General features: G+C 49.5%; 1 protein-coding gene across 3 annotated transcripts in view; it reads right to left on the reverse strand.

Moving 5' to 3' along the window:
• Positions 1 to 3,116: 3,116 nt before the first annotated feature.
• RALY (RALY heterogeneous nuclear ribonucleoprotein) overlaps positions 3,117 to 26,825 on the reverse strand; it is a 140,075-nt gene continuing 116,366 nt past the window's right edge. For 2 of the 3 annotated variants that reach the window (XM_075058851.1, XM_075058859.1), the window contains 8 exons: positions 24,905 to 25,169; positions 19,707 to 19,779; positions 12,336 to 12,383; positions 11,911 to 12,071; positions 11,131 to 11,244; positions 10,449 to 10,594; positions 5,219 to 5,267; positions 3,117 to 4,961 (listed from right to left, as the gene is read on the reverse strand). In XM_075058851.1, coding sequence (XP_074914952.1) covers positions 5,223 to 5,267; positions 10,449 to 10,594; positions 11,131 to 11,244; positions 11,911 to 12,071; positions 12,336 to 12,383; positions 19,707 to 19,779; positions 24,905 to 25,160 — 843 coding nt within the window. In that variant the 5' untranslated portion in view covers positions 25,161 to 25,169 and the 3' untranslated portion in view covers positions 3,117 to 4,961; positions 5,219 to 5,222. The remainder of the gene's footprint in view (positions 4,962 to 5,218; positions 5,268 to 10,448; positions 10,595 to 11,130; positions 11,245 to 11,910; positions 12,072 to 12,335; positions 12,384 to 19,706; positions 19,780 to 24,904; positions 25,170 to 26,825) is intronic. The other variant, XM_075058868.1, reaches the window with a different exon arrangement.

Consider the following 26,825-nt stretch of genomic DNA (forward strand, 5'->3'; position numbering starts at 1 on the left):
GATACAGCATATCTGTACTGACACATGCCCATCCATACGGCGCCATGATGGGTGTGTGAGCAGTGCCAGCAGTGCAGGGCTTAGGCAGGCAGGAACGGCTGCTCAAGCCCCTCTGCCAGACATGCGCAGAGGATTTAGGATATGGCCAAGTCCTTTTGGCATTGGACCATCCAAGACTTGGGTGTGTTTTCCTGGCAGAGGATGGATGGACTCCACTAGGAGCCCTTGGAGTTCTTGACCACATCTCCAAATATTTCCACAACTTTCTTGAGAAGAAGAAAAATACGGAATTAAATCTCTTGCAGATAATGGGAAGACAGTGCAGGAGGGATATGACAACTCTCACAGAGGCAGCAACTGGCTTATACAAATTTCCCAAGGAATGGGTCCTATTACAGCCGCAATAACTGAAGTATTTCCAAAGCACTGCATGGACTTTAGCTGTGATGCTCATTAAAGTTAATAGGATTTTTTAAACTCAGTGGAGGCTTTTGTTGCATCTCCTGACTCAAACTGAATGCAAGATCACAGGCGTTTTGGCCCAACAGATTGTCTTTCCATGTCCAGAAGCACATAAAAGGAGGATTTGGGACTGGAGTAACCCTGCTCTATTGCTCTAATGACTACCAAGGCCAGCATATGAAAAAGCAGACCACCAAAACTTCCTGCACATCTGCTATTTGCATCCAGAGCAGCACAATTAAGCTCAAAACGTGTCAGCAATCTCATACATTTCATGTTTTCCACAGTGGTGCAGGCAAGGCAGTGGGGATTGAGACCTTTGGTTTTGTTTCCATCAAAGACCACACTGCTGTTGCCACCAAACGCAGATGGGATGGCAACAAGCAGAACAGCAAATGTGAGATGCCAAGTGAGGTCCAGAACACTTGGTAATGAGATCTTGTCTTTGTGGGTGGTGGGGAAAGGCTTTAACAAAAGCATTTTTTTTTCCAGTTCACAAGATGGAAACTGCATCTATGTTCAGTTGAGTTGCTCAGTTTATGTTGGTCATTTTTCTTCAGAATGTGCAGATGTTGAATTAACTGTTGTCCTGGGGGAAATGTCGGGGAGAATGAACTGGCCCAACCCTTGTCTTCCCACATCCCAGCAAGGCAGGGACCATTTACTGGGAGCGACTCTATTTGGACACTGGATCATGGAAAAGGAGTTTGGGAGTATATAGGGTGGGACCCCTTTACATTCATTCTGGAGCTAATGAGATCTGACAGATCTTTTTGTGTCATGGGTATTTAAAATGTCTTGGGGAGGACCACACATGTTTCTATTAACCAGGACAAGGGCAGTAATAGGGCTTCTGCTCTTCACTGCGGTCTGCTCCCGTGTGACAGCAGAGTGTGGTTTGGGCTGGGGTTGAGGATGGATGCACTGTGGTTGAAGCTCTGTGTTGTGCTCCAAGCATGCAGCACCCTGCACTGTATCTCACGTATGTGTTCACGCTTGGGAAGGTGGGATGGGGGAGTTGGGGAAGAGGAGCAGACTGTGATCAGGTGCACGCTTAAGTAGCACTGATGCCTTCATCTGCACACTGTCTGCGTGTTCGCTATAAATACTCCAGAGTCCTTAAACCTCTACAACCCTGACTGCTCTTGCCCATGTGCATTCACCTGCCTCTTTCTCCAAAGCTCTGCCCCTCTGCCTCATGCCCCTGCAGTGGGCATCTGCCTTTCCCCCTGCCCACCCTCTCTACCCTTGGGAAAGCAGTGCTCAGAGGGAGGGGGGGACACCTCCTCTCCCTCTGCTCCTCTCTTGATGGACCCAGTGAAGCCAGCAGGAAGCTTTGCAGCTGCTTGATGGCTTTAAGGGGTGAAACGGGCAGTGGGCATTCCCTTTCCCACCCCACCGTTGTGTCCTCACCTCTTCATGCAAAGATTTTCTGGATGGCCACATATAGAACACAATGAGCATGAAAACCCCAGAACTCATTTCACTGAGGCCCTACCTACAGCCAACAGCGAAGGTAATTACCATACAGGGGCCTGCAGAAATGCTCCCAAAGACCCTCATTCTCCCCCCAGAATAATTAATAAAATCAAACAGTTGTTTGCTAGGAGACCGGGACCATCCTTTAATGGCCTAAGGCTGATGAGCTGCACGGTGCTACAACTACCCAGCCCCAGCCCAGTGCCAGGCTGCGTGTTTGGCCAGTGAGCCAGGGGCTTGGGGTGGGGATGGAGCAGGGAAGTGGTGTGCCCTCCTCTGAGGCACTGAGCCATGGTTGCTTTCAGAGCCCGGATACACAGCTCAACAGACCTAAGGTTGGGCTGATTTTGATCATCTTGATAGGCAAATGTTTTGACTTGCTTTTTCTGCCCTCCCGCTCCCCGTCTCTTCTCCTTCTCCCCAGCTGCAAAGACGTACAGCCATTAGTCTGACGATGCTGCTTTCCTCACCTTGAAGTGAACAGGTGACTGATGGCAGGACAGATGGATGTTCAAGCGTTCCCAGACTCACCATGAACACATGCAATAGGCAGCTGGATGTGTTGCCCTCCAGTGCTGGGTGATGGATCAGGCCAGGCTCAGCAGACAACTTTCTAGAACTGGAAACTTAAAAGAGCATTGAAAGCGTGGTAGCAGCTGGCTTCTCACCATATGGTCACTGGGGTCCTCCAGACACAGCTCAGGTGCCAAAGGTGCCAGGGTTTGGATGCTTACTCCAGTGAACACGTGCACAGCTGGCAACACTGTGTGAGCTTTGCTCTGCTGAGGGAGGGATTGGGGAGACGGCCAGAAGACATTGTGCTTAAGGAGCATTTATTAGCACCACTGGCTCGTGCAAACTGGAACAGCAGCCTCATTTCTTTCCAGTCTGTTATGAGATGGACCAGTGCAAAGTCCAGAGATTAAAGGCTTGGATTTGTCCCCTGCTCTCCTGCATCAAATGAGTTTCCAGGCCTCAGAGGAAAAGTCCCAGAGTCCCTGGGAACCCAGATGTTTTGCTTAGCCCAGTGGGATATACCTTGTGTAAGGGAAAGCAAATCCTGTGGGCACAGCTAAAGCCTAGAAAGGGAAAGACTTATTTGTCTGAAATAGAGGAAAAAAGTATGTGTGTGTGTATGTGTATGTATGACAGAGAGAGAAGCGAGCGAAAGCAAATTATATTTCTTTCTTTTATTTTACAGGATTGTATGTACAAGGTCACCTTTCTCCCAAACATCAGCATCGCAGTCAGTTCATAGCAAAAACTGCAGCTCATCTCTCAAAGCCTAGAAAACAGCTCTACAACGGCTCAGTACAACACAATGGATAAATTGTACAGGAACCTGAAAAAGGTAGGGGAAAGCACGGTTATCCCTTTAATCCCTCGTGAATTATTTGAAACTAAGAAATGCAAATAAAACATTGTGCTTCAAGAGCCATGCTTGCTCCAGAATGGCCCTCGGGGGAGGGAAGCATTGCCCCCCAGGACCTGTTTTCCCCTTCACCCTTCAAAGAGAGATGACATAGATGAGGTCTGGCTTTGAGCGCTGGAGCAGAAAGCAGGAGTCCCCTTTCAGAGCACTCTATACGACCTGGGGGGGGCCACACGTTTTGTGGGAGGGTTTGACCAAGGAGAAGGTGTGGACACCGTTCTGGATTCAAAGCACTGGTATGTGTGTGTGTGTTTTGGAGAGGAAATGGGCAGGACCCATCTGATCTGAATAAAGTGCTGCGTGAGTTTCAGTCCCATCTACCCCTGAACTCAGAAAAACTGGATAAGTCCACAATGGAGGAACGAAAAAGAACAGAAAGGCTGAGAGACGTCTTGGGTGTTGTGGTGTAAGGGGGTTCCCATGACAAGCCGCATGCTGGCTGCTGCAGCCCTCTGCTCGCAGGACATGGCATGGGTCAAAAGCAGCTCAAATTTGGTAGGCAGGGGAGGTGCTTGCATGCCCACATGCATTGTGCTCAGGGTATTCACTGTTGCCAGTCTCGTTACGCTCAGGCAAATTGTCACGCTGTGCAGACCTGTCCGACTGGTGATGGAGCACAGCCTTCGCAGTCAGGAGCAGGAGCTGTCGCACAGCTCTCCTGGCGTGCCAGGTTGGTGTGAAGACCCAGCGAGGCTGGGGCAAGAGGAGACATGAGCACCCTGGGGAAGGGGCTGATGTCTCTGGTACTGGGCTGGAGAAGTGGGTAGATTACATCCCTTCCAGAGAGCAGCTGGTTCAAGAAAAGGGTCTCATCCACACATGCTTGCACCCCCTCACTCTGCAGAGACTTGCTCAGAGGAGAATGAGGAGACCAAACCATTGAAGATGATGTATGCTTTGTTTCTCCTGCTTGGGATCACTTGCTTTCCTGCAGGCAGCTTCCTTTCCCTTCCCCTCTCTTCAAGCAGCTGCAAAGAGCACAGCACAGGCACCAGCACCGACTCCTTTCCACCTGGAAGTGACCGTGTACCCGTGGCAACTCATGGGGCAAAAGAGACAGGACAGGAGGTGACTGTTCTGGGAGGACAGGTCACCCCACACCCTCTTCCTCAACATGACCTTTAGTGTGAGAACACAGATTGTCCAAACTGAGACAGTACTTTTCCCCCAGTTAGCAAATGCTCTGGCTCTCACCTAGCACAGAAAAAAATGTCTCTATGAGGTTAGGTTTAGTTCTGCCTCCTCTCCTACAAAAAGCCCTATAACAGCTCTGACTCATTTGGTGACACAATTGCTCTCCTGTTCTCCAGTCAGTGATGGTTATGGTTTGTGCAGGGTTTGGTTCCTGCCTCTGTTGGCTGCAGAGCTCCGAATCCATTGCATGGGGTAGTGGGGATTCACTGGGGTGATGAGGTTTCTTTGTCTTTGCTTTACAGATGGATGGAAGATGTCAGGCCATGTTTCTCCTTTTGAATGCCAGGTAGAGAGGACAGCAGCACTTCAATTCAGCTTGTCTTGCTCAACGTGCCAGGACAGGGTTTAGCCTCGTGCTTTCCTCACACTGTTGCTCACTGCTGTTCTGAATGGGCTGCAAGGAGAGAAGGGGCGGGGGGGTGGGGGCAGGAAGGTACATCGTTTTCCTTGAACCTCAAAGATTTGTGATTTAGGAAAAGGAGAGGGGGCTGACCAGTCACCCAGCTGAGCAGCCAGGCTCAGTACTAGGGAAACACAGAGGATTAGTGGAAAAGATCATCTTCTGAAGCAGCGAACCCCCCCACCCCAACATGCATGGAATGAAAGCTTTTGCTCGGAATCAGCCTCTAAAAAGCAGTGTGTGAGCTGTACCTGGTTACTGTAGTCTGGCATCCTCCACATCTGTGTAATGGCTGTTCTCCTGGAGGGAGAAGAGAACCAGAAACAGTAAATCACCACATGTCCCTCCTGCCCTGCCTGGGACACTATGACACCTCACATGCAGTGACCAGCTGGTACCATGGTGTGGGAGAGCTTGCACACTGCTAGCTTGTGTGCTACTGTTGCCCAGTATGGTGGAGGAGTTACAAAACACACCTGATGTGGACACCGGGTACTGTGGCTGTGGTTTCTGGCAGACACAGTCCCAGGCAAAACCAAAAATTTCCTCTGGCTCCTTATTCTGGAAGGGAATTTCTGCATGGCCAGGTTAAGTCTACGCTCAGCACTTTCATAAAGTTTACTGTGTGTGCTTGCAGAGCTCGTGCCTTGTTGTAGCACTGTGAGAAGTTAACTTGGGAACCAGGAATGGCCCACACCAGGGAACAGGCATTCCCGTGTTACTGAAACTGCCCCATGACGCTAAGGTGCAGTCAGTCCGCAATCGCAAATCATGTACGATGTAATTACTCTGCTGTTGAACACAGAAACAGGTCCCAGTTTGCAGCAGAACTCATCATCCAGAATGATAACACTCATAATATTCATCACTCCAAAGGCCACAATAATAGTGCCAACGTGCTGAACCACTCCCCATGCAACAGTGGTTTTGAAAGCATGGCGTGTGAAAGTCCCCCTCCTGGAGCCGTTCTGCAATGGAGTATCATTAAAGAATTACGTGCTCAGCAGTAGTATTTTATCCATCATCTCCTGCATAGGCCAAATTTTGTGGTGAATATTTCAGAGATGGAAATGGATCCAGGAGAGGTCTGCAGGGGATGCTAGGTTATCTGAAAGGAAAGACAAGGGAGCCCAGTCCCAACCTTGTTAGCAGCAGGCTGGTTTACAGGGCACTGGGGGAGATAGATAAACAGATTTTTACAATCATCAGGGAGATCAACAGGGTCTTTGCAGAGACCCTGCAGGGGAAAAGCCTCAGGACTGCAATGCATGAAGAAGAGACAGCTGGAGACTATGCTCAAAGGAGCTGTGGATGGAGACTCCCAAGTGAAGGAAGTCTTGAGGCTTATGACTTCTGGCAACAGAACAAAGGCTCCTTCTCTGCAATTACAGAGCAGGTAGTGCCCTGGAAACAGGCTCTTCAGGAAAGGCAGGTGAGATGGTGTGTGCTCTGGGCAAAGGAATAGCTCAGATGCACAGGGATTTGCCTTGGAACAGATGATGAGTCAGCTGAGAGCTTGTGGGTGAGGATCAGGGGACAGACAAACATAGGTGACATCATGGCAGGCATCTGCTACAGACTACCTGCTATGAAATCTCCTCTGGATGGCTAGAGGAAGCCTCCTGATCTCAGGCCTGATCTCCAGATCTCAGGATCTGGTGGGAGGGCAGCAGGGCTGGGTGCAAGCAACCCAGGAGATTTCTGGAGAGCATAAAGAACAATTTCTTGACACAGCTGGCTGACCAGGGGAGGTATTATTCTGGACTGTTACTGATGACCAAGGAAGAACTGGTCAAAGATGTGAAGATGGAGAGAAGTCTTGTCTGCAGTGACCACGAGACTGTGAAGTTGACTATCCTGAGAGGATTGACCAAGATAAAGAGCAGAATCAAATCCCTGAACGTAAGAAAGCAGATTTTGGTTTGCCCAGGGATCTACTTGGCAAAATCCCATGGGAGACTGCTCCAGAGGCCAAGGAGGCCAGGGCATGTGGGTCATCTTCAAGGATACCTGCCTTGAAGCACAAGAATGGCCCATTCTGATAACAGTGGGCAGGTGTAGCAGGAGGCCAGCATGGATGAACAGCAAGCTCCCAACTGAGCTTTTTCTACATGAAAAGGCAGGACCTAGAAGATGGAAAGCAGAGCTGAGCTACCCAGAAGGAATATAGAGCCAACCCTCCAGTGTGCAGTGATGGAGTTAGAAGAGCATCTGCAGGTACACCAGCAGCAAAAGGAAGGCTGAGGAAAGTGTAAGCTCACTGCTCAGTGGGGCAAGAGACCAAGGGACCTAGTGACAAAGCACACAGAAAAGGCTAAGGTACTCAATGATGTTTTTTTCCTTCTTGGTTTTCACTGTTCCGGTCTGCCTTCTGGCCTCCCAGGTCCCTGAGCCTAGTGGTAGAGCCTGTGGGAATGAAGCATTACCTATTTTATCCTTTCTCTGCAGAGCTCCTTTCCTGCCCACCCTCTGAATAGGGCACAAACTCATGTTGGGTGAGGGGCCCCCTTTGTCCTTCTCCTTGTGGGCTGCGGCATGTATTTTGGACTTGATTTCCCCAGTTGATGCTGAAAACTTTACCAAGGCCAAGCAGAGATTTGTGCACAAAACCAGGGCAGCCAACTTTGCACTGGAAGTGGGGCTGAAAGGAAGTATTTGCCCGGCTCCCATTGACTTTCAATGGAAATTGTGTGCCTAACTTCCTTGGGGTCTAAAATGCTCCCCCTCACCCAGCTGGGGCTCACACCACTGTGAAGCACCAGTCTGCTTAGCCGTAGTATTTTCACATGAGCTCTGGTTCAGTGAACTCCCCTACGAACAGGGATGCTTAGGCCTGCTGGGCCCCAGGAGACATCCTACAGTTGTCTACAGGGTATAGGTGGGACCTAGACCCAAGTCCAATTGGATCTTCCCCACTTGTCACCATGGGGAAAAGGGTCATGGCAGGGAAGCCTCTATGCTGGGTACTGCACAAACATTGGCAGGTCCGGTTCCTGCCTTGCATAAACTATGTCCTTCCCACTTGTGATGGATGCACTCCTCCTGTTTGAACTAACTGGACTTTGGTCCAGGCAGATGCTCAGCAAGTAAGCCTAAACAAAGTTAATCCTATTGCGTGAGGCTGTTGGTGAGAACCCAGCGCTAAACTCAAAAAAATGGTTTGGCTGGAGACTGGGCTGGTAACTGGCCAGAACTGCATGAACACAGCAGAAAATCTGACTATGAATCAACCACTTCACTCTATAAATATCTGAAGCCATCAGGGTCTGTTGAGCTCTCCCTCCGCAGCAGCAGGCTGTGTGACGGGCATCTCCCCTTGAGTAGGGACGCTTCTCAAGGTTACTCCTCAAGGCTGGGAGATCCCTTACCTGACACCAGGTGTCAATGGATTGGTAAGTGACATTTTTTGCATGCATGTAACATTTAAGATATGTATAGCAAGCTTACGCAATAATCTTTGTATCCCATATTAACTTTAAGTGTAGTAGAGTACTGACTACCAATCCAACTGCACTTATTAACTATTTTACATACCTAAATTTACTGATTAGAGTTCAATAAACTAACTACTAGATCAGATCTGAGTGACCTCTGACTCTTCTCCTGTGACACCACTGCCCCTCAGAGCCAAGGGTAGATAATTTTTTTAGGGACCGGTGTGGGTACCATGTCCGTGGACAGCAGGTGGTGAAGGCTATGCTGATGTGTGTAAGCCACAGAGATGTGGGATAAAGGAGTCACTCCCTAGGAACTGGAAAGACTTCAAAACTGTTCGGTGTTGTAAGGTCAGGAGCAAAATATAAAGGATGGCTTTTGTGACTGCCTAGCAGTCTTTAAGAGAACATCCCTGCAGATGAACTGCAGACATTAACCTGCCCCATGCTGAGCATGTAAGCCTATCTGACGTTGGCAGTAAAATATTTCTGATCTCAGTGCCGCTTCAGGACCAGAGAGTTACAGAAAACAGAGATGGAAGGGAGCTGAAATAGTCATCTTGTTTATCTACTCTTAATGAAGACCAGGTTCTCTTAAATCATTACCAGCAGATGTCTGTCCACTCTGTCTGCTCATCCCACTAATGGCAGAAACTCCACAGTTTTTTGTTAACAGGCTGTGTGCTGTTTTATCATCATTAGCATTGCAAGTTTCCTCCTAATTTCTATCATCTGTTTCCCTTGATATAATTCAAACCTGGCCTTCCTTATCCTAATTGACTTAGAGATGGAGGCCAGCTTTTGCCTTTCTTCTTTATAGCGTCTGTCATGATGTCTCCCCTTAATCATCTCTTCTTAGATTTAGCAGAAGTCATGGACTTCAGCTGTGAGGCCCCAGAAACAGAAACAGCTGAAAGGCTCTGTTCTGATCCCTCATCCATCATAACTAAGGTGGAGCAGAGCAGAAGAGTACAAACAAGCTGGGAAGTGTTTTGAGTTAGAGGAGCTTTTTGGCTGTAGGAATAGTGCCGTGCACGTGCAATGCGGTGCGGTCACCCTAGCGATGAGGGGGGGAGGAAGAAGAAAGCAATGCTGAGCTTCATCCTCACTTCTGCTGCCACCAGTGCTGGGGTGGGGAAGGAGCGGAGCTGTGGCAGGGCACACTCAGTACAGGCTCAGAGGCTGCCCCGATGTGCCTCAAACCTCCGTGGGAGAGTTGTGCCAGCCAGCTGGGTTTCCCAGGGCTGTGGTCCTGCAGAATAGGCAGCAAGCAGGCCTGTCCAACCCTAGCACCCTGTTGCCCTTTGCATGGGTCTGGAGCTGATCCTGTTCTCAGAGGAGTCTTAATTTGGGATAAATGACAGTGCTGCCAGTGGTAATACAGTGCCCTGTATTACCCTTACCATCAGAGTATCCGAGAACAGGGCTCCCATCCAGATGCTTTTCAGGCACAACATTTGCTCACTGGGTTCACTGGGAGTGTCCTTATTCAGGGCAGGACTGACACCAACGGGGCTGATGCGTGCATGACATCAGGCCAGCCATGCTCGTGTGCTGCCCTTGGTGTGGATGTACAGCTTCATGCACAGCAGTTGTGGCTTGCTCAGACCTTATAGCTAGGTTTATGCCATTTGATGTCCGTCCAGGTGAAAGGGCATTGCAAATGCATGGTGTTAGGAAAGTGCAGTTAATATAACATGGCCTGTCTCTGCCACATGTTTCAATCCATCTAAGAATTACTTGGGAGCAGAGCAACTTGTTTTAACCATTAGTTAATAGTTGCAAAATCAAGGATAAATGTGGTCCGAATTTCAAGACGACAACCATGCTTCTTCAGCGTCTCCACATCCGTTTGCTAGGTCAATGCTTTTGCAAGCAGCAGAACAGTTTGAAAGAACAAGCTGTGAACAATCATGGGATTTAAATACAACAATTTCTTTTGAGGAAGGAAAACCTATTTTTCTGGGGATTTAGTAAGTTCCAGTAAAACTGTGGTCCATTACTAAACTCCTTTGGCTGGAGGGATGTATTACCCAAACTCTCTTACCATTTCATCTTCACACTCATCCCGTGCGAGACCCTCTTCCTCACCCTCATCCCCATTCAGTGGCTCCTCTGTGTTGACGTCTGCCTCTGATGCTGTGTCTTCCTGCGAGATTTCACTTTTGCTGCCATCTGCCTTCTTCCGTACCTCTGTGAGAGCAAGAGCCAAGCCACCAGGATCAGGGGCTGGGGGAGGCAATGTCCAGAGCCTGATAACACTAATCCAAATTCAGTTGGTAGGTAAATAATAGATCTAGTTTTTTTTTCTGCAATGGGAAGTTTTGCTGATTTTGGGGAAGCTGCCTGAAAGCAACCCTGGAGAGAGCAGAGCAGGTCATTGTTCTGCATCCCTCTGGAATGAGTGTGGGAGGCAGACAGAATAGAACAGAATAGAACAGAATAGAATAGGAATAGAATAATAGAACAAAAAAGCAGACTAAAAAAATACAAACTATATGACAAAAGAAAAAAAATCTCATCAATTTGAAACCCAATTCTATAATTTGGGGATTCTGGCATGCAATTTTGTCCTGTCATTCTACCCTGGAACCTGGGGGTCGACACTTCACTGTCAGAGCCCAGAAGATGCTCTAAGCCATGATGGTTTCAAGGCCAGCTCTGCAGGGCACTTCACTCTTTGCACATTCTTGGACTGGCCCCGAGGCAACCGTGTGCACCCAACTGACCTGTTGACAGCTTCTGTTCTTCAGCGATCTGCTCCAGTCGGCCCAGGAGAGCATCGATGTTGGATTTGATCTGTGTCAGTTCAGTTTTGATTGTTTGCAGCTCGCTACACTTCACTTGGAGGAAGGAAGGAAAAAAAAAGGCATTTAGTGCCCCGCAGAGCACCCAAGGTGCCTGCCTCACCTCTGTGCCTGGCCCAAGTCACCTCGCTGAGCAGGTTAAAAAATCAATAGAAACCCCACGCTAGAAACATACCCCTTGCATCCCTGGGGTCAACGTGGGTGATGCTCACACCTTGCTGCATGGTGTATCTGAGCTTATCTACGCTGTGGTGAATGGTGTGCAGGGCATCCTGCACAGCTAACAGGGGCTTGGTGGGCAGGCGAGGAGAGGCTGGCTTTGCACAGAGCAGCAATGTGCCCTCCTCCACCACCAGCCCTCCCTGCCCTGCTGCCTGTTATGGCATCGGCAGGGAAAGCTGGGGCGGCTGCGGGTGGTCGTAGGCACCCAAAAAAGCCTGTGTGCCTGTTGTCCAGGCACGTTGTGGAGGCTGGCACCAGGCTTTGGCACGCTTAGGTTGTACTTGCACCTTCCCCTGCTGCGTTTGCAGCCTGTTGGCTTCTGAAAGGCCCTCGCTTGGGCTGTTGTTTCCAGATGTTTTGTTTTTTTTTTAAGGTTTTTCCCTGAGAGCATCTGGTCCCATAGGTGAACACCTGGGGATAGGAGGTCCATGTGCACACCAGTCTCCACACCATCCTGCTGCACCCCATGCAAATACTCACGCTTCAACTTGGCCGAGCTGTTGGCGATGGCAGCCGACCTGGCGAAGAGCTTGACAGGGAGCGTCGCCTTCACGCGCCGGACGAGGGGGATGGTGACCCGCGGCCGCTTCACAGGAACCACCCTGGGCACCGGAGACACTCGGCCCCGGTACTCGAAGAGCCTGGAGCCAGGGAGGAAGGACGGGGCGGGGGGCTGAAGCAGCCCTGCAGCACCCCCAGCCCTGCCATGCTGGCCATCGGGTGTCACAGCCAGAGCCTGAGCAGGGCTGGTGCTGAGCCGGGGCACAGCCTGGCCATCGGACCCCACCGCACTGGGCTGGGATGGACCACCCTGCACCCCACCTCGCCTTCCACAGCAGGAGCTGTGCTACAGGGAAGACGTTGCCCTATAGAAAACTCCTTTGGCTGATGCCTCCCCTGCTCACCTGTCGTAGAAGTCGTCTCTGTAATAGTCATAGTCGAAATCGTAGCCACTGCAGAGACAGTCAGGACAGCACGGGTTAATTAGTGCTGGCAATTTATTATTACTCCCTCATCACCTGCTGAGCCTCTCTGGTCCTTTACTTATTCCATTAGCTGTACTTTCGACTTCTCTGTGCAGCTGGCCCGGGAGGAGGGCTGATGCCCATTCAGCCATCGCTTCACTGCAGACATTTCTCCCCACCCCAGTCTGTAGGTTTTTAATACACCCACACATCTTCTTGCTCCACCTTGAGATAACCAGGTTAACACTCTGCTGCCAACATCACCCTGTCTCGTGCGTTCAGCCCCCACCAGATCTTTTTCCCGGGCTCAGCACACCTCCCTGCAGGCCGTTGCAGCTGGGAGGACGAGTGTGCACATCCTGCCAGGTGGAAGGAGGGCACTGCCCTGCCGCCACCCTTGTATGATTTTTTTTTTTCATACCATATATAATTGTTAGGGGAGAAGTCAGGAAGAAGGGGATATTTATTAATTTAACGTCTTTGCTATTGAAGATGTTTAAACCTCTCTCCTCCCAGCAAGACATTGCCTATGTCCTGTTTTCTTAAGCTTGAACTGCATTTTAACCCAAAATTGGAGAAATGCATTTCTCACTCCCCGGAGACCCAGTAACACGCTTTCTCTCTTGCTGCAGCTAGTTTTTCACAAGGCAATGCAAACCAGTGGTTACAGCGGGCAATCACAGCTCTTCAGAGACAAGACCCACGCTGGTGCTGCCTGATGCCCTGGCACACTCTCAGTAGCGGGGAAGAGCAACGCTGTTGAATGTACCAGCTACCCCTGGCTAAACACAGTGTCTGGTTCCCTTGTGTGCTGCTGGCTGAATTACTGCTGGTTAAATGAGAGTTATGTTGATGTTCCCTCCTCTCTGCTTTGAACAAAGAGAATGGTTATTGCAGCCTTTGAAAGCGAAGAGTCTGTCCTGCATCATGAAACCATCTGAAGAGGCTTATAAAAAAAGATAATCTAATGGGAAGAAAGAGAGAGTGACAGGGAGAGGGAAAGAATCTGAGCCAGGAGAAACTGGGGCATGGGGAGAGGGAAGGTTGAGTGCTCAAGTACATAGCTGAGAGTAAATTTGGTGTTGTGCATCTTAGGCAAGAAGTGACAAGAATGTGTGGCTGGCCAGGACAGCCGGTGGGAAGCATGGTTTGGACCAGAAATTCCAGGCTTTATCCAGGACGCCGGTCCTGCCTATGCTGGCACTGGGCTTCCCACCCAATGTTTAGTTTCAGAAACTGGCTGGTTTCTTAAACGTTTTTTTCCATGCTCCTTGGATGATCCTTGGGTTCCCCAGAAGCCTGTGGCGGCATGCGGAGACTCAGCCTATGCCTCGGGGGGACTCAAAGCACATGCTGGATGGTTGGAGACATGAGGGCTCCTTTGGGGCCAAAGACAGTTGGGAAAGGTAATTCCTACCACATCAGCTCTTGCTGGAATATAACCAGCCTGTTCATATGGCTGAGGAGATGGGCAGTATGGAATGAGGAATGTATTTTCATGGAGATTTTCGTGACTGGTAACTTGATGTTTGTTCTAACCTGGGATGAAACCTGGAAATACAGAAAATCTCCAATAAAATAGCTCCCCTCAGCCTGCCAATCTATTTTGATCACCAAGGATGTTTGACTCCCATTCTATTTGAATCCAATAAACACAGAATACGATCAAAATAGGAAGTAATTTGAAAGGAAAATTGAACTAGGATGCTTCTACACTGTTAGACTCCCCCTCTTCATTATTTTTTTTTGCTTAGATGCAACTTAAATGAAATTGCTGCAATTTTTTAATATTTGTCAATCCTGACAGACTCTGGTGAACTGCTTCTGGCTAGCTCCAGCAGCAGAGCTGGAGCCAATGTTCTCTGTAGCCACAGGCAAGAGGAGACAGCGGCATCTCTCTGCCGCTCAAGGACTCCAAGTGGGCTGAAGCAGTGTCTTTATTCACTGCAAAAACTCCCTCCATGGGCTGTTGCTCTTCCTGGGAATCTCGCTGTGGCTTGGGGACCATGAGGCAGCTTTAGACCATTTTCTCACAAACAAAACAAAGCTTGGGAGAATTTGGCAAAATTTTGAAATGCCCACACTCCTTTCTTCTCACTATTCATACTCCTGGTCTGAGCCAGCTTTTCCTCCAAGCCTTCCCTCCCTGGTGGGAGCCCCGTTGGTAGAGCTGTGGACACTGTGGGCTCAGCATGTGGCCAGCTCCACGGACAGATGGGGATGGAGAGGAGCTGCAGCTCTTACCCCATCGCATGGCTGCTGCCTGCTGCCGTCAGCCCTGTCCTGGGCAAAGCCTTGCTTCTAGGAACAAGGAACAAAGGCCCAAAGGGGGTGGGTGCCCTCCATCTCCATCACCGACCCTGCTCTGCAGCGTTTGGGCACCTCCGCCTCACTCCTGGGCTCAGCTCCAGCACCAGCAGGATGGAGCTGAGCCTCAAGTACCTGTAGATCCAACCTGGTGTGGACCAGAGGAGGATGGATAAGCCTAAAACCTCAGGTGAAGTCCTAAGCCTTTTTCAAGACTAGTCAAAACAGCAGTTTGGTATATGAAGTGGCTAACAAACACTGTAAATGTTATTACGCTATTTGCAATAGGGAATGTGTGAGCAAAGCTGGGCAGCCTTGCATTTTTCTGGTGGAAATCACTACTGGTCCAGTTTTGCAGCTTGTTTACAGAGGCAGTGGAGCTGGCTTATGACATGCTTGACCTGCAGGGCAGTGGGTCCAAGAGCATCTACTACTATTTGTGGGTGAAAAGCAAGAGGCTGTGTGGGGGGTACCCCTGCCCTGGCCCTGAATCCTCAGGGGATTTGACACTTCCACCCATTTGAAAAGGAATTAGGGGCATAATTATCCTGGGGAGCTGGTCCCGACTTCCCCAAAACAGTGGGATTCATCTCACTTGGCTTCAGACACTGGGAATGTAGAGATAAATCCAAGCCAGGGAGGAAAGAGGCAGTTCCAGGTCATGGTACATCACATCCAAAGACAGACATCTAAAATACTGTCAGGTGAAGAACTGGTTTTTATCCAGTAAGCATAAAGGGAGTCCAGACAACCAGACCATATAAAAGCCTTGACAGCATAGAGGGCTGAACTCACATGAGATGAATCCACCCTTTGACTCAGTGCGGTGCAGCACAGCAAATACTCTGAACTCAGCCTCTGGCAGTACTGCTTTCAATACCTGCTAACCATGAGACAGCCCTCAAGGAAGGCAGCAGGCTGAAATAGGGGATTTTTGAAAGTCTGTGACTGTATGACCCTGCTATAACATGCCAGTAAGGTCATGGCTTAACAGATGATGCCAGGGAGGCAGTGGCTGGATGCTTTTACCAGCATCCTAGGAAGTCAGGCATTGAGCAAAAGGCAGGTCTTCCAACATCAATGCAAGAAAAAAAGCTAGTAAAAGTGAGTACCTTAGCATGGGTGATTTATCTGGACAGTGTGCCTGAAAATTTCACTGCATGTAGGATAAACCTTCCTGAGACCGGTGAATCAATTTTCAGTGATCTGGCAGGCCTTCCTTTGTGTACAGGAATAATTTTTGCCATTTTTCAATCAGTTGGTGACATGGTGCCCTTTAAAAATAAGGCAGGGACAATCAGTGAGAGGCAGCAGAAGGCAGTAAGGCTGCATTGAGTAACATGATGCTTCCATCTCCTGATGCATTTCTTCTGCTTCGTTTTTCTTTAGTAATTAAATAACATTTATTAATGACTCACAAAGGTTCAAAATCCAAATAGTCATAATTGAAGGGCAATTGTTTGTATGTGCTGCCTTTACATTACATTTGTGGTGCCATTTCTGAGCATGTACCTGAATAGCAAATGTACGTTTGAGCAGCTGTGCTTTTAATTACCGGCTGACAGCCCTGCACTGATAATCACAAGTGACACATCATGCTCAGCTCACATCCTTCTACTAATGGTTGCACAACCTTAATTACTGCAGCAGCAGAAATAATACCCACTGGAAAGCTACTTGGAAAATCTGGTGTTGATCACACAGTGAGCTTTCATGATCTTGTGTATCTGGTGTGAGATTCCTTCCTCCTGCAGACAGCCAAGGTAGTGAGAAGGTGGGAGAAAAATGTGGGAAGGGAGCCTGTCATTTCCAAGGCGCTGGGGCTGCAGTGGGGCTGCTGTAGGCTGGGACAGTGTGCACATCCTTACTGCCAGTGCTGGGTCTGCTGGGTTTGGGTACCGTGGCTCGCTTCCTCCTCTGCCCTGTGATTGTTTCTCAGCCCTGTCTGTGTGGATTTGGCGCCAGGGCTTGCCGGGGTGTCACTGCTCCCAGCACCGCTGCCGAGACGGGGGAGCAGTAGATCTGTTTGAAGATGGGTTGACACCAGCTTTCTGCAGGGATAGTAATGGGTATTACAGGGGATGCGAATGCCAGCTGAGCTGGAAGGACACTGTCCACTTGCATCTGTAGACTGTGAAAGTAAGTCAGCAGTGGTTTGTGTCTGTCACCATTTCAGAGACAGTTCCTTGGGCCACTGAGCTGCCAGACACTTGGTTGCTCTTGCAGTTCTTGCTTAGGTTGTCCTCACTGTCCTTTTGGCTACAGAGCAACATTAGCACCAGCATTTCAGAGAAGGGCAGAGATTTGTGCCTCCAAAGGTCAAGTGCAGCACTGGCAGATCCCCCTGTCCCGGGGCAGAGCCACCTTCCCTTCCCACCCCACAGAAACAAGCAGCCAACTCACAGCCCAGCAGGATCACTGGCACTGACCCGAATGCAGCCCAAAATGCCCCAGGAAATCCTGTCCAGACATTTGCTATGCAGGCAAAAAGATGTGTGGCCAGAAGGCAAAAAGTTTTGCGACACAGTATGTGAATACCTGGAGGACATGGTCAAAATACAAGTTCATCTTCCAGCCATCCTCACTAACTCATCTGCAGGATCTCTAGGCACATCCGTGTTCAGCAGCGGTGGCCAGGGTGCCAGGCAGGAGCACCCAGGGGACTTCCCATGTGCAAAGGGATGCTCTGGCAAATGCCAGAGGCAGAGGGACGGAGGCTCTGAAGATCCAGAGAGAGCGGTGGAGAGCAGAGATGACAGCAAGGTTTATATTAACTGAAGGTCCCTCTTGTGGAGAGACCTGAGAAAATTTATGACGGCATGAACCTGTGTGTATGTTTTACCTATTGGAGGTAGATGAGAGGCTGCATCTCAAAGGATTTCTATTAAACACCCAGATATCCCCATGGCTAGTGGATCAAGTAAGACTGTCAAGCTTGTTGCTTCCTCTATGTCCAAAATGAGATTTCCCTTCCCCCTGACCCTCTCATACAGACTTGGAGTGAGGCAAAGTAAAACCCAAGCTTTGAAAAAATAATATTCTGTGTTTAACACAGCATTTCTATAAATTATAGTGCTGTGATTTTTGAAGTCTAACATTTAGAAAAATTTATGATGGTTAGAGAAGCTATAACCATGGCTCACTGCAAACCTGGATTCCCTGCTTTCTGTGAGATATTGTAAGTTCTGGTAGTCCAGATGGCAAAGTTTAAATCTGACAGCCAATCTGGGATGAAATATTGCTGAAGCTCAGAGCAATGTAGTTCTCTGGCCTGTATTTTAGCATATCCATATTTGTGGGAGGAAGAAAACATCTCTTGTTCGCTCTCTCTTCATCTACATGGCAGCCTGGAAGTCTGAAATATCGGTCATTTCAACAGAAATGTATTAGCGGTCAAGGCATGGACAAATAGTAAATGAAATGCTCTTTATTGCAAGATGTACGGAATGAATTGACTTGCATTATGGCTACCAGGACCATGGAAGTAGTGTATGTACAGCTGAATAGAAAGATTTGTCATCTCTATTCCCATATATCAGTGTGGGTAATGCAGAGTCTACTTCCCCTCAACTGGTGTCCCCTGTGAATCCAGAGGGCCAAGTTCTGCTGAAGGTCCAAGCTGGCCCAGGGTGGGAGGAAAAATTTGCCTGGTGAAAGCTGCAAAGAGCGAGCTCAGCTGAGAGACTCAATGAAGGTCTCAACAAATGCCTTGCGGGTGGTGGTGGGAAGGTTGTTGAAGCTCTGGTGGGTTTGCCTATGCCAGAAGAGCGTTGCCACCACTGAGGTTTGCCATTTTGTAGCATGCCGGTGTTGGACTGCATGGCTGAGTGTGAATCATAGAGGTTTTTTATTTCTCTTCATCCCTCTCACTTTTTTTTTCTTTTTTTGTAGAAAAAAATATAGTTCTCTCATGATTTCCTTTTTTATTACACTCACCTATAAGCCTGATACTGATTTTAGTTTTTACTTCCCAGCATCACACCTTCTAAATCCTGCCTCAGTGCCCCAGTCTCCATACCATGAGACTGGTGTAAGAATAACAAGAATTTATAAATAAGACACGTTTTGAGATCTTGTTGTTTGGTTTGGGGTTCTTGAACCTGCAGGGTACTCTCCAAATACCTTTTCAAATTTTCCCTTCTGCGACCACAGGAGCAAGAACTTAATGAGTTTCTCCCATATTCCCATGACTCCAGATGCTGGGGTTTAAATGAAAATCTTCACTTCTCGTGAAAATCACAATAAAGTCTCTGGAGCTGGCAACAGCGGCACTGAAGGCTCACTCTGACATCTGTAACGTGCTAGGTATCCCACAGAGCCCACATCCCACTTGTCCCTCCTGTTCCCTTGATCCCTTGGTCACTGCTCCATAGCACAGGCTCCCTTGGGGCTTTCCCAGGCACCTCCTTGGTCCACCTCCATTTGTTGCCCCAAGGGTTTCCCACTTTCTTCCTTTCTTCTCTCCCTTTCCCTGTCATTCTTCTCTTGCCCTTCTCTCCAGCATCTTTCCCTAAATTATCCCTGGTCTCTTTTCTCCCCCAACACCCAGCATGCATCACTGTGCCCCATTCCTACTCCCCAGCTGGAAGAGCTGGGGCTGGAGAGGAGCGCTCCTTTTGGTACACCTCTTTCAAGACCTCTGATATGGTTAAAGCAGGTGCTGCCCGCCTTTCTCCAATGATCTCCAGGTCCAACACTTTTCACAGGTTGGACCATGCCCAGGCAGAGTCCCCCAATGCCATGGGCATCAGCCAAGCCTGGATGTACCACTGACACTTCTTGCTGGCTCTCCTCCCTGCAGCCTAGCACTGAGGGGCACTGCAAAGGCCAAGAAGCCCAAGGGAGGAGAAGATCTGAATGCGCAGCAGCAGCCCAAGGCTGCCTGGGGTAGGGGCCAGGGAGGTTGGGGCAGCAGCCTTGGGGGGTACGAAAATCAGCCCCAGCCAGAAGGCAAATACCAGCCTGGAGACCTCGCCGCAGGGAGGTGGCACGGTGGAGACCTACCTGTACAACGCGGAGGCTGCTCTCTTCAGCCCTTTAGGTCTGTTGGGTTTAGGTTCCCCGGCCATGTTGATATCTGCAAGGAATGGACACGCAGCTGTGACACAGCACGTCCACGCTCACCAGCAGCCAGACCCAACCACGGAGCATGAGGGGCTGTGCACAGCCCTGCCATCAGCAGAAACAAACTCCTCCGCACCTCCCACCGCATTTCCACCTACTTTTAGCATGTTTGGTGTTCTGCTGGACCCTCACAAGAAGGCAAATATATTCTTGTACTTGGTAAGCCCCTTTCTTTTCCTCTACAAAGCTACTAACCATTTATTTTTGAGGTCAACACCCTGCACGTGGTCTAACCCCCCCCCACAAATTCAGGATAGGCTTCTCAGGAAAACATGGTGCTGTTATGACAAGGCATGGACAATATATAAAACTGCTGCATGCTGCTAATTGCTAACAATTTATCCCTTGCTCCTTCTAGAATAAAAATCAATGCTAAGCATGAGCCAGCTGGGCATCACTGTGGACTGGGCTGTACTAAAAACTGCATGGGGTGCAGGTACACGCCTGCAGCCACTCCAGCTGATCTCGGAGGAGCATCTTCTTATCAGGGGAGGTGAGAATGAGCTCTTCTAATCCACTAAGGAAATTTCTCTCCTTGGCCTTGGTGCCAAACATGCTTCTGATGTCAGAATAAAGTGATACAGCCAATTTCATGGAGGCTGCCAAGAGCCTGGCAATCCAACGCTGAGTGTGGCCCCAGAACTGCAGAAAGGTGAGCTATTGGGAGCATGAAGCCTCACCTCCTCTTTGTTTCTTGGCCTAGGAGTGAGCAAATTCCCTGCTGGCTTCTCCAAACAGCCCCAAACTTTTTCTGTTCTTCAGGTCCTTTCTGTCTAAATAGGTGTCAGACCTCTAGGTGTGCCAGATCTGAACCAAGCAAGACAGGATTTCCTGACGTAGAACAAAAGCACCATTTGCATGGGGCTGGACAGGGGCTGCCTCACAGCATTGGGACAGGTCCTTGTGCTAAGCTGGTGGCACAAGTTGCAGGCTCTGAGGTGCAGGTGGATTTGAAGATCTCCATCTGGGGCTCAGGGTTCATGGATCTGTGACTGCAAACTGTGATATGTAAGTTCTCACCTCTTCAGGACTTCCAGGATATGCCATGAAACTCAGCAGGTGTAAGCTTACTAACTGTTGCTTTTTTCATGCTGCATGAAGGGACTTTATGGATCATTTTGCAAGCTCGCTATTTTGATGGTGAGCAGACCAGCTTGTCCACATTTCTCCAAAGTGAACAGTCTGCTGACTTAATTATTAACCAAGAAAATCATCTTCAGGAGCACAAGAAAGCTGCAGCACTGCTGAAACAACCTGAGCAGGAGTACAGGCCGCACACGTGGGACACAGCTCCAAAGGAGCACGGACATGCTCCCACTGCCCAAATGTCTTGCTGTGGAATTCCTTGGACTGCCTTTTAGGGTCTAGCAAGAGACATCATTCCTACTGAAGCTGGAGCTTAGCCTATTTATAAGCTTGCATAACAAGTATGGTATTAGGGTATTGCTTGGCCATTATATTGAATGTTCCTCTGGAGGCATATTCAGATCAGAGCGTGTTTTCTTTGCTGCCTTTCACCCTCCATCCTCCCATACTCAACTGCTAAGGGGAATGCAGAAGGGCGCTGAGCCTGAATGCTAGCAAGGACGCGCATGGCCACAGGACAGGTCCATGGACAACTGCTGCCAGTGTGAACATTATGCATGTGGTTGCCTTTCTGAGTCTGTTGAGCAACGCAATGCTTCTGGCAATGCTGTTTGCTGTAAAGGAGGAGAGGAATAAATTCTTCCTTGGTGCATCCCCAAGCACATCCGTGTGCAGCTCCAGTTCCCTTGTGAACCCTTTTTGCTGTCAGGGTGCATCTTGCCAGCTGCCAGTCACTTTTCTTGCAAAACAGAGAGCTAATGACAGCACCATGCTGATTAATACCCTTCAAGGGAGATGCAATGAAAGCCCAATGGTGGATAATGACAACAATTAGCTCAATTTGCTGGTATGCGCTGCTAGAAATAGCACTGCAGAGCCTTCATCGGTGCATGCAGAGACCGTGAGATTTATACTTTCAACCTATAGTGGTGATGGACAATGACCCTCAGGATTCCCTTGATAGTGAACAAGGAGAGACAAGTGCTCAGCATGCACCTCAGCCTGGGCAGATTTTGCATCTCATTCCCATTCTGGCTCCCTCCTCTGCATCACTGAATCTATCTACCCACCCCAAGGCAGTATCTATTCCTCCTGTTCATATCCAGGCACCTTTGCCCACACTAAATGGGGAGGCTGTGCTTTGTCTAGCCTACATGGTAGGATCAGGTTATGGTGTGGATCCAGCTTCCAGTGCAGAGCTCCCTCACTGGAATGGTAATTGCCTTCTGCAATGACCAGGGTGTCTGGGAGCCTCTGGAGAAAGCACAGAGGCTGCCAGGACCTGACTGGCAGAGCAGTCCATCTCCTAGCATAGGATGGGCTATAGCTGTCATTTCAAACACCTCTGTTTTGTGATGCATTCAGTATCTTGCTGATCAATTAAAAAGCGAGTTTGGTTGTTTGCATAGCTGACGACAAAGGAAGAAGAAAAAAGAAAAAATGGAAGACATGCTATTAGACCACTTAGCTTGAGAGCTGACCTTAGCTAGAAGATGTGAGCTAGAAAGATGCTTGCTTTGCTCATTCATTCTGGTATGTGCTGGAAAATGTCACCTGCAAAGCATCACTGGCACTTGGGAGCAGATGGAGGGCTGAACCCTCCTGCCACCACCGGTGCATGTGACTGTCCCAGGGCAGCGCAGCCAGCTGTGCTCCTGGAGGGGACAAGTACCACTGAGAGCTGGAGTTGTTCACTTAAGGTTTCTGCAAGGATCAGCTTTTCCATGATCTATTAGAAGGACACGGAAGAGCCTTGATGGATGCTGGGGGAGATATGAGATCCTTAAACCACATGCCCACTCAGATGAGAGGCAGGCACAGCACTCATGTCACATGCAAAACTACGATGCTTTCCCATTTCTTAAATGATGGTGCAAATTCTCTTTCCCAGCTGAACAGCTGAGGCAGGAAAGGCAGTTTTACTCAAACTGTGCCATGCAGGGCTGCTACAACTGAGTCATTACAGTGAACGCTTGCCGTGCAGGAGTGGCTCTGGATTCGGACAGGGATGCAGTCCTGCTGAGTGATTACCTGCTGGCACTGGGGACAGGCTGCCTTGCACTGGGACAACAAACTGCTGTCCCTGAGTGGGCTGGGGGTACTTTGCCCCTACACTGGGCACCGTCTTGAGGCATGCTGCCCCACTGTGCTCCCCATAAGCTCCTGCCACACCAAATGCAGCCATTTGCCTGGCAATCGTGGTTTGCAGCTCTTCCGCAGGATCGCATGGCTGCACCCTGCTGAAGCTACCAGCTGGAGCTGCCAGGGCAGAAAGCAACCTACCTTCCTGCTGCCCACCTGAGGAGGGAGATTCTGTCATCACCTCAAAGGACCCCCCCAAAACCCTGCCCATGAACAGAAGCAGGGACCGTCTCTTCAGCAACGAGCCTGCCATTTCCCCTGCTGGACCTATCCTATCCTTCCTCTCCACATTCCTATGTGACCATCACCTCCTCTTTTTTAGGGGGAGGACTTTCTACCTTGTTTTGTGCAAAGACATTTTCTAACCACATTGTTCAGCTCTTCTTCTCTGCTGGATTTTCCTGAAAGGGGAGTATCCCTGTGTTTATACTGGTTCATGAACAGCAAAAGAAAGCCTGCTGAGCTCTTCTATGCTAAGACTGGCCTATGAAAGGAAGGCAGATGAAAGGGAGCTGAATTTGCACCTCCTCCAGTACATGTAAAGGACTTGCAGCTATAATACAGTCCTTTTGTCTTGTTGGCATGCCAGACCTCTGGGACCAGCACAGAGAGGACAGTAATAAGTTCCTATCATGGTAAACCTTTCATCTCTCCAGCTAAGTGGGCAAGTGTTGCCTGTCTCTTAGCTGCGTCTCCTGTATCTGTCTGGAGCATCGCAATGAGCTCCTTTGCTCCCCAAGGCCCTCTATGTCATATCTACAGACTCTGCATGCGTGCAATGCCGGGGCTGGAAGTGTCCCTGGCACACTGCGCTTTGCCTCAGTCTGCAGCTCCGCTCTCTGGACTGCAAGAGAAAAGAAGTTTTTCAGATTTGAATAAACCATGGCTGGAAACAGCACACTGTCTTAAAGATCAGATCTAGCATGCAACTTTTTATTTCAGAATGCTGTGCCAGAAGCAGGGTGGGAATGGGCTGCAAATTGCTCTCCTGCATGCTCAATGACCACTGCCTGCAGCAGGCTTGGAAGTAACAATTTTTCATTAAAAATACTGTCTCCAGTTCCAATTCTCAACTTAGAGCTGGTGACAAGAGCTTCTCGGCATGTGACACTTCAGAGCAATCAGCAAAATAAGGATGCAGCTGGGAGCAGCTGGGGTGGTTTTGTTTGTTATTTCTTACCACACAGCAGTGCAGATGAGAGCCTTCCCTGTGTCTATGGGGGAAGTGATCTCATTTAACATCAGCTGGCTAAGGTTAGTCTGAGCTAGTCTGAGTTAGACTATCACCTCTCTTGACAGGCAAAGGATAAGGCCTGGTCCAGAAAGGGAACCAGGCAATGTCTTTTCCCATCCTTGTTTTTCCGCACCAGATCAAGGACAAAGACAAGCGATGATTCAGAACTGTGGTTTAGCTTCTACAATCACAGCTCATAACATGATTTTTTTGAGCCACAATGTCACAGCTCTGAAGGTACCGATACACCTAAATGGCCATGACCAGCCTCCCTTCTGACCCCTACCCACACGGGACCTGGCAGCCTTCAGCCCCTGTGTTGTAGGAGCGCTGGTCTCCAGCTCTGTCACAGTCATGCCTGTGTCTGGCCATGGACCCTGCTGATCCTGTCCCATTGGCTGACTTCCCAGCCTGGCCCCAGACCTGCCTTGTCACGATGGACCTGCTCGGTCATCACTGGGTTGTGTCTCACCTGCTCACCATCGTTGGACCTGACCCTGATCTGCAGATCAATGTCCCAGTTTGACCTTGGACTGGCCATCCCTTGACCAGCCCCTATGGAGCAAGCAACCTGTGTTTTATCTGGACACCCAAAATGGCTGAAGAAACTACTTACCCAGTGTCTGGCCAGCAAGCACACGCCCGTTCTCGCCCAGGACAGCAGCACGCGCGTGCCTCTCGTTGGAGTACTGTACGAAGGCATAGCCCTTGTGAACGGAGCAGCCCACCACTCGGCCGTACTTGGAGAAAATGGTCTCCACATCTGACTTCTTGACCACGGCTGTGTTGAGATTGCCAATGAAGACTCTGGAGTTGATGGACTTGGGGTCATTCTTGTTCGTGATGTTGCTTGTCTGCACCTTCAATGACATCTTGAACACCTGAATGAACAAATGGGGAGTCAGGAAGGTGTGCAAGGGAATTGCCAGAGTCTTACAAAAAGGGGTGCGGGATAAAAATCTCCCAGCAAGCCTGGAGCGAGGGAACCAGCTCCTCAACTTCAACTAGTCAGGGCTGAGGAGAGCCCCCGTGTGTTGGGGAGGCGACTGTCACAGCCAGCGCAAAACTCTTGCTGGAAACCTATTTATCAGGCTGACACTCTGGGTGTAAGCTGGTTGCATTTAGAGGACAAACCAAGATTTAAATAAATTTTACATCCAAGTAAAAGCTTTAATGCTATTATAAAAAAAACCTTTTACTTCTCTGTACTTAATTACAATTCAAAGGACTGCTCTTTTTAAAGCAGTTTGCATTCAGCACCTTTGTTCATGCCCACCTTTCTGGGCTTTCCCCTGCTGAGCACCTCCCAGCACAAGCCAGCTCTCACTACACACAGGGACAGCCTTGTCCCTGCGGGTCCACACCTGCAGCTGGAAGAGGGCTTGAGTTTTCTGGATGCAAATGAAGAGATTTAAGTGGTGAAGCAGCCCATGTGCTCCTATCCGATATCTGTACTCTGCTGCCTGCCTGCGCATTTTACATGCTGGGCTTTGAGCTGAATTTTGTGCAAACACGAGGTGTCACTGTTAGCTTGGAAATCACTAAGCCATCAGCCAAATCAGCTGGAAGCCACTCCAACCTGCTTCCCATGGCTGCAAGGCATGATCCTCCCAGGTTTCTTGCCTGGGGTATTTCATGGGCAGCCCCTGAGAACAGGCTTCGCCTCTGAGGACTAAGAGGACCAAGGGACAGGGATGGAAATTTTGTGAAATCAAAGCTGGTCTGGCTGCCTATCAGGCTGCCTGCTCACATTTCTGCAGCAAAAACTCCAGCTGTCCAAAGACATCAGTTTGATTTTCATCTTCCAGAAACAGAGGGGATGCATTGGGATTGCTATTGTGTACTGAATACATAGCGTGTGGTTTTTCACCTGGGAAAAGTCAGCTCAGAGCTAGGGAAGGTATTTTATGATGCATGTTGAGGCACTGCTCTTTCCCAGCCACTTCCAGCAGCACCCACAGATACTCCCAGCACCTGGAGCAATGCCACCAGGGCGTCCACAACTCCAGGTGGTCACTGAGCCTGGCACAGGGGACGCACTGCTACCACAGGGCCATCGTGTCCCCTCCCTGGTAGACCCCAGCGTCTGCCCTGGCACTGGGCAAAGCTAAAGCACTGCCTGGCTTTGGGGTTTTGGCTCTCCGGGCTCAAAGCCCAAGTTTGCCTGAGCAGCTTGGTCCAAGGTGGGGACAGCAGCAGCTGCCCAGCTGCATGGGTGCAGCTCCTGTGGACCTGGTCATTCTGCTCCCCAAGTCCTGGCAGGCTCTGCTTGCCCGCAGCCCAGCTTGCCTGAGACACTGACACCGGCAGCATGTGATGCTCTGGCTTTGCCGAGCCCTGAAACACACAGTTAAGTCTTCCCTACACTCCTCACTAGGCAGGCAGAGCCTGGGAAAAAGCCATAACATTTTCTGGCATGCTTTTTGGTTGCACCCAAGATTTTAAAAAAATGCAAGTCCTCCTTCTTCCCTGTCTTCTCCTGCACAGCACTTCGCCACAGGGCATGAAATCTGGTTGCTTCTATCTCCTCTTAAACC

The sequence above is a fragment of the Buteo buteo genome, chromosome 2 (genome assembly GCF_964188355.1).
Source record: "Buteo buteo chromosome 2, bButBut1.hap1.1, whole genome shotgun sequence".
Lineage (NCBI taxonomy): Eukaryota > Metazoa > Chordata > Aves > Accipitriformes > Accipitridae > Buteo > Buteo buteo.